The 8245-nt window shown below is 38.5% G+C and overlaps 1 protein-coding gene across 6 annotated transcripts in view; it reads left to right on the top strand.

Moving 5' to 3' along the window:
* The window catches only part of DNM3 (dynamin 3), a 557709-nt gene that overhangs the window by 215163 nt on the left and 334301 nt on the right, over window positions 1-8245 (top strand). For all 6 annotated transcript variants that reach the window (XM_012000434.1, XM_012000433.1, XM_012000431.1 and 3 more), the window contains exon 11: window positions 2155-2241. In XM_012000434.1, the coding sequence (XP_011855824.1) occupies window positions 2155-2241 (87 nt within the window). The remainder of the gene's footprint in view (window positions 1-2154; window positions 2242-8245) is intronic.

Here is an 8245-nt window from a genome sequence, read left to right as displayed (position 1 = left end):
CCTGATGTAAATGATGAGTTGATGGGTGCTGACGAGTTGATGGGTGCAGCACACCAACATGGCACAAGTATACATATGTAACAAACCTGCATGTTATGCACAGTACCCTAGAACTTAAAGTATAATAAAAAAAAAAAAGTGTCATTCAAAATGGTTACATTACATCACGTAAGTGGATCTACCTTCATTTATTTAACGTCATCGGATACTAGGTAGTTTATAGTTTTATTTGTTTATCTTATTGTTGCTTTTCCAACTAATGCTGTGATGAATGTCCTTATCATTGTAGTTCAGTACTCTGTGAGGTTATTAGGTTGAGATCTCTGTCTCTTTCTCCCTGTCTGTGTGTGTGTGTGCACGCACGCAAGACTTTTGATACGTAATGCCAAATTGCTTTCCAGAAAGATTTCTCTTGTTGATACCCCTCAGCAAGTTTAAATTGTGCTAATCTCAGTATACCTTCACCTGTAGTAAGTCTTATAAAAAAATCATAGCAATTTGCCAACATAATAGTTATTGCTTTTCTTTGCATTAGATCTCTTTACAGTTCATTTTTCCTTCTGCTTATTGACTCTTACTTTTTTGTGAATTGAATCATATTCTTTGCCTATTTTATTGAGCTATCTAGTAATCTCCTTTAATTTGCAAGTACTTTAAAAATTGGAATTAATATTTTGCCTGGCGTGTCATGAATGTGCCCACTTTTCTCCATTTCCATGGCTGTCATCCCAGTAGAAGCCACCATTATTTCCACTCCATCTGAATTTCTTCAGTAGCCTAATTCCTAACAGAATTACAAGGATCTGCTTGATGTGGCCCCTCTCTACTTTTCTAGCTTTGTCTCAGGATCATATTCCTCAATTTCTGCACTGACTTTCTTTTACTTTTATCACTGCTAATTGCCTGCACTTCCACCTCACCTTCACACATGTTCCTGTTCCTGGCAAACTTCATCTTCTCCATGGCCATTCTTACACACCTTTGCCTGTCTAAGTCTTCCATCTGGATTAGGGTACCTTAAACATTTTCATAGCATCCCATTCTCTTTCTTCCTTATATTGAAAACAACTGTAATTAATCTATTCACTTTTACAAACTATTTTTTGAACAATTACCTGCATAACTTAGATGGGGTTAAGTGATTGACATACACAATTTCCATAGTTTTGCGAAAAAATGTACATATACACATCTATTTTCTATGGGGAGAATTTAAAAAGTTAAAGGAGTCTCTCTGTGCTTCATGGGATGAATCATCCTTGAAGAGTAATGGACAAGACCATGGGCTCTGGAGTCCTAGGACTTAGGTTGGAATCCTGAATCCACCATTTTTGAGCTGTTTAGTCATGGGCATGAGTTACTTAATCTCTCTGCTTCACTTTTCTCCTCTATTAAATGGGATTGGCTGGGCATGGTGGTTCACGCCTATAATCCCAGCACTTTAGGAGGCCAAGGCAGGTGGATCACCTGAGGTCAGAAGTTAGAGACCAGCCTGGCCAACATGGTGAAACCCCGTCTTTACTACAAATACAAAAATTAGCTGAGCTTGGTGGCATGTGCCTGTAATCCCAGCTACTCAGGAGGCTGAGGCAGGAGAATCGCTTGAGACAGGAGGTGGAGGTTGCAGTGAGCTGCACTCTAGCCTGGGTGACAAGAGCGAAACTCTATCTCGGGAAAAAAATAAATAAATAAATAAATGAGGTTAATAATTATATCTGTCTTTTCTGATTGCTGTGAATATTGAAGGAGGTAATTCATGAAGTCCTTAGCGCCTGGCACATGGTAGGCACTATATAAAATGTTAGTCTTTATCCTTTTCTTTGTCCTGTTTTCTGACTTCTTCATCTTTGAATTTTATTAAGTGCCAACTCGGCAGGAGCACAGTGCTAGATGGTATCCAGGGTCCTGCTTTCTTCCTAGGGAATTGCTCCACTGGTTTTGAAGTGTTTCCTCAACATAACAAGGTTACTTCTGATGATAGTTTGTGAAGCCTCTCCCATCACCTTGACATTCTTCTTTAGAAGTTGATGATATTTCATTTTTGCTTCCAGAATGGCAATGAGTATCTTCTGTAAAATACATAATTTATCTCTGCTTCTCTTTTGGTAGTGTAACTTTTTGAGTATTAATACTCAGATCTGCTTTTCTTGACAGCTGGCAAACTTCCCCAGGCTCTGCGAGGAGACAGAAAGGATTGTTGCTAACCACATTCGTGAGCGAGAAGGGAAGACAAAGGACCAGGTAAGGAGAGGTCTTCCCTGGTGGGAAGTCGAAGGTCTGTGCGAGGTTGTCTGATAGTTCCCAACAGTCAGCCTGTCGCTTAAAGGAAAAAAAAATAGTGGAACACAACTACATTTATTTTTACTTATTTATGAATTATACACATACTATATTCATATCTTACTTATGTTAAAAATATGAGCAAATAGAAAGACTTCATTCGGAAGAATGAGATGCAAAAGCAGTAACAGGAGTTTCGTTATTTTTTTTTCTCAACACTCCATGGATATGCATACATCCTGCTTTGAAAACCACTAATCCAGAAACATACCACATTTTCTCTTTAAGACAGGAGTTCTTAACTTTTAATGGGCCCACAGATGGGCTCCAGAAGATTCACAAACTCCTAAAACATTATGCAAAATGCTCAGTGTTTTTATTGTTTTCTAAGGAGACAGTGGACCTAGCTTTTCATCAGCTTATCCATATAACCTATGATTGAAAAGAAAAATTGAGAACTACTCTTTTAAACATTTCTATTTTATGAATGTTTGTGGTTTGTAAGAAGTGACCCTGAAATTGTTTTCTAATCCTAGCTCTGTGATTTGGAAAGATTTTTTTCAAGTGAGAATAATCCATTTAAAAAAGTAAAGGACTACATGGAAAGAATAAAAATCTTCTTAGGTTTAAATGGATTTTTCTTAGTTACTTATAAAACATTATAACAGAAAATACAAAGGGTTTTACATACCCTTGAATTCCATGACACAGCTGCACGTGTGATGTTGTGGAGAGAACACTGGACTTAGGCCATGTGCTCTCCACAAAATAACATCATGTTCTTGTGTAAATCACTTCTTTGGACTGTTGTTTTCTCATGTACAGCATTAATATATTGGTCTATATGCTCTCTGAAAGCCTGTGTAAGTTAGTATTACCGGATTTTGTGATTCTCAAATGAGTGGGAAGGAGGTGAGGGAGAAATAGGGAAAAGGAAGAAGACAAAATAAAAGAGAGAGGAACAAACCACAGGGAGAGACACACACAGCACATAGAGTGTGTGTCAGGAAGAGGAGCAGGTGGAGGAGAAAGGGGACAGAGGGATGGAGACCCAGCAGGTTGGGACATTCGTGAGTGATTCCAGTATCCACCTTTTCTCTGCTTGAACTGTGGATTCATTGTCACTACTTTTTATCTTTGTGTTTTGAAAGTTAATCACTATTTATAGTTTTCACTTGTTTATCAACTTTCACACTCTTGAATAGCTGAAATAGCCAAAAGAGGAGAAAATAGGCTTTTTGTTTCAGTTGAGATGAACAAATCAGTATTAACTCCTGAGTCAGTGAAGTCAAGCCTAGAGCCAGATATGGAGCCCCAGGGCCAGAGGTTCTCCCTAATGTCTGGTGTCTTGGCCCCTCCTGGGCTGAGAAAACGTAAAATCTTAAGAATCAGCTGTACTCTTGACCTTAAGTAAATAAGCTAACTGTTTTAATTTAGTGTCTTTCATCTATAATATTCAAATGATAATAAATCCTACTTAACTCTTTGCGATCCTCTGTCAAAATAATATTGGAGAAAATATAGGATAATTATTTAAACCATTTTAAATATTTCTAATCATATCTATGTCAGTTGTTAGCTTCTTCATATTTCAGAGTTTTTGTTTTAGTAAAATGGCATGTTCAAACATCACAATGTTGTTAAGATTGTGGGTTCTGGGCTCAGACTACCTGATTTTGAATTCAAGCTCTGTTGTTAACATTTTGTGTAACTTGTGACAAGTTATTTGACATCTTTACACTTCAATTTTCTCATCTTAAAGTGAGACAATAGTGGTAGTTAACTCACAGCCATTTTGTGAAGATGGAAGAAGTAATCAAAATGCAAGACCAGGCATAGTGGCTCACACCTGTAATCCCAGCACTTTGGGAGACCAAGCAGGCAGATTGCTTGAGGTCACGAGTTCGAGACCTGCCTGGGAAACATGGTGAAACCCTGTTTCTACAAAAAATTAAACAATTAGCTGGGCCTGGTGGCCTGCACTACCAGTAGTCACAGCTACTCAGAGGCTGAGGTGGAAGGATCATGTGAGCCTGGAGATTTAGGCTGCAGTGAGCCATGGTTGTGCCACTGCACTCCAGCCTGGGTGACAGAGCGAGACCCTGTCTTAATATACATATGTGTACATATGTAACAAACCTGCACATTGTGCACATGTACCCTAGAACTTATAGTATAATAAAAAAATATACATATGTATCTATCTATCTTAGTTCTTAGTTCTTAATTAATTTTAGTTGTTTTTGTTTTTGTTATTGTTCCCAAAGAGCTATGGCACGTGATAGATTCGAGGAAGAATTGCCTTTTCTGATTTCAAGGGAAATTGTTTTCAATCTGCAACTCAGTTACAGTGATTAATTTATTCCCCAAGTGGGACATAAGGGATGGGACAGGCATCTCCCTACTGAGTCACAATCTCAGATGGTCTGGTCCAACAGTTATCAAGTTCCTGTCACAGCTGGTAGTGGTCACCTCTAATATATGGACCTGTGTGGCATAGCAGAAACGTGCCTGGTTTTGGTAGTGTGGACATGTCATTCTGGATAGATCTCACATTTGAATTCCAGACTCTGCTCTGCCTGGGGCCATGTAGTACTTTTAAAGTATCCAGTTAGACAGAGTGACCCATATCCTCAGGCCTCCGTGCCTGAACAGCTCTGGGGCATTCTTGCCGTTTTCTTTCTTTCTTTAAAAAGTAGAGTTACTACCAACTTCTGCTCTGGAAGCTTTGTGGGAAAAAAATCTTCACAATTAAAAATATGGAAAGCCATAAATCTGTCTGTAGCTTTTTCTTAAACAAAGGTGTTTTGAGTGTCTGAGTGTACCAGCCGTTAGTCTTGGTGCTTCCATACGTGTCATTGCATGTGGAAGCGGTGGACTTTCTGGGCAACTCCTGCTACCGGGGCAGCTTTACTTTGCTTCAACTAAATATTCAATAACTGTGGGTGAAAAAGGCAGTGAGAAACTCTGAGAAAGTGAAAAAATGAGGAGAAAAAATGGACTATTTTTCTTTTTATCCCCCACATGCGACCTGGCTCTTTTCCTAGAGTGAACACAGACTCCCAGTTTCCAGGAATATAATGAGAACAGCCATAGCTTTTATTTTTTTTCCACTTTTTTTTTTTCCCGGTACTACGGTCCAAGTTAATGTGTGTGAACGTCCAAAAGATATTCAGGACAACCTTTGGCGATGCTGAGGATTATGAAGATATTTTGCTCCTTACAGTGGCAACAATTTATTTGTGTTCAAATATTACAGTTTATTGGTACAAGCTTTTGGCCAAATGAATTTGGAATATACAATTTAACAGAATCTGGCTTTATTGTTGGGAGAAGAGAGGCAAAACTACAACTAATCCAATAATGATCACGCTTCCTAATGTTTCAGTTTTCTTCAAGATGTGAAGCAAAACTCTATCTGACTATATGAAATTTTTTCATACAAGTATGATGTTATTGACCCAATAACCCCCATCCCTTGACTTTATTTTTGGTAGTGGGATTTGAAGTGATCTTTTAAATCTTTTTGGCAGGTCCCCTTGTGACTCTCAGCAGGATTTGGTCAGATGACTGGTTGAGATTGGCCACAAAAACAAAGCCTCCAAGCCCATAGCACTGGGTAGTGAGTACAAAACAAGAACAAGTGGCCACATACTAATTATATATCTATATATGGGAATAAATCACTCCCTGGAAAGTTAACTGTTCTTGGCTGGGCATGGTGGCTCATGCCTGTAATCCCAGCACTTTAGGAGGCCTCCTCGTCTCCCCATTGAATGCTATTTTCTAGAGAGGGACCTCCCAAGTCTCTGACTTAGAGATTATAAGTATCTTATATTTAGAATATTTTCATGTTGCCTGGGACATGTATCCAGTTTACTCCATTACAAATCTTCATTTAATTCTCACGATGTTTCAGGCACTGTTCGAGGCACTGGGGATGTAGCAGTGGATACAACAGATGAGGTCTATATAAGAAATTTATAAAAACTTGCCACGTTAGCTAGTGTTAGTGCTGCAAAAGAAAAGAAGGCAGGGTAACACAACAGAGAGTAACCAGCATGCTAGTTTAAATAGAATGGGCAGGAAGATCCCTCTGATGAGTGACATTTTAGCAGGGATCTGACATTATTATTATTATTTAAATTTATTATACTTTAAGATCTGGGATACATGTGCAGAATGTGCAAGTTTGTTACATAGGTATACGCGTGCCATGGTGGTTAGCTGCACCCATCAACCTGTCATCTACATTAGGTATTTCTCCTAATGCTCTCCCTCCCCTAGCCCCCCACCCCCCAACAGGCCCTGGTGTGTGATGCTCCCTTCCCTGTGTCCATGTGTTCTCATTGTTCAACTTGCACTTATGAGTGAGAACACGCAGTGTTTGGTTTTGTGTCCTTGTGATATTTTGCTGAGAATGATGGTTTCCAGCTTCATCCATGTTCCTGCAAACGACATGAACTCATCCTTTTTTATGGCTGCATAGTATTCCATGCTGTATATGAGCCACATTTTCTTTATCCAGTGTATCATTGATGAGCATTTGGGTTGGTTCCAAGTCTTTGCTATTGTGAACAGTGCTGCAATAAACATATGTGTGCATGTGTCTTTATAGTAGAATAATGTATAATCCTTTGGTTATGTACCCAGTGATGGTATAGATGGGTCAAATGGTATTTCTGGTTCTAAGTCATTGAGGAATTGCCACACTGTCTTCCACAATGGATGAACTAATTTACACTCCCACCAACGTGTAAAAGCATTCCTATTTCTCCACATCCTCTCCAGCATCTGTTGTTTCCTAACTTTTTAAAGATTTCTATTCTAACTGGTGTGAGATGGTATCTCATTGTGGTTTTGATTTGCATTTCTTTAAAGACCAGTGATGATGAGATTTTTTTCATATGTTTCTTGGCTGCATAAATGTCTTCTTTTGAGAAGTGTCTGTTCATATCCTTCGCCCACTTTTTGATTTTTTTTTTTTTTTTTGCTTTTTCTTGTATATTTGTATACATACTTTGTAGATTCTGGATATTAGCCCTTTGTCAGATGGGTAGATTGCAAAAATTTTCTCCCATTCTGTAGGTTGCCTGTTCACTCTGATGATAGTTTCTTTTGCTATGCAGAAGCTCTTTAGTTTAATTAGATCCTATGTCAATTTTGGCTTTTGTTGCCATTGCTTTTGGTATTTTCGTCATGAAGTCTTTGCCCATGCCTATGTCCTGAATGGTATTGCCTAGGTTTTCTTCTAGGATTTTTATGCTTTTAGGTGTTATGTTTAAGTTTTTAATCCATCTTGGGTTAATTTTTGTATAAGGTGTAAGGAAGGGGTCCAGTTTCAGTTTTCTACATATGGCTAGCCGGTTTTCCCAGCACCATTTATTAAATAGGGAATCTTTTCCCCATTGCTTGTTTTTGTCAGATTTGTCAAAGATCAGATGGTTGTAGATGTGTGGCATTATTTCTGAGGCCTCTGTTCTGTTCCATTGGTCTATATATCTGTTTTGGTGCCAGTACCATGCTGTTTTGGTTACTGTAGCCTTGTAGTATAATTTGAAGTCAGGCAGCGTGATGCCTCCAGCTTTCTTCTTTTTGCTTAGGATTGTCTTGGCTATACAGACTCTTTTTTGTTTCCATATGAAATTTAAACTAGTTTTTTCTAAATCTATGAAGAAAGTCATTGGTAGCTTGGTGGGGATAGCATTGAACCTATAAATTACTCTGGGCAGTATTGCCATTTTCTCAATATTGATTCTTCCTATCCCTGAGCAAGGAATGTTTTTTCCAATTGTTTGTGTCCTCTTTTATTTTCTTGAGCAGTGGTTTGTAGTTCTCTTTGGAGAGATCCTTCACATCCCTTGTAAGTTGTATTCCTAGGTATTTTATTCTCTTTGTAGCAATTGTGAATGGGAGTTCACTCATGATTTGACTCTCTGTTTGTCTCTTATTGGTGTATAGGAAT

This window comes from Mandrillus leucophaeus, unplaced genomic scaffold, assembly GCF_000951045.1.
Source record: "Mandrillus leucophaeus isolate KB7577 unplaced genomic scaffold, Mleu.le_1.0 Scaffold629, whole genome shotgun sequence".
Lineage (NCBI taxonomy): Eukaryota > Metazoa > Chordata > Mammalia > Primates > Cercopithecidae > Mandrillus > Mandrillus leucophaeus.
This window is presented reverse-complemented; position numbering and strand designations above follow the sequence as displayed.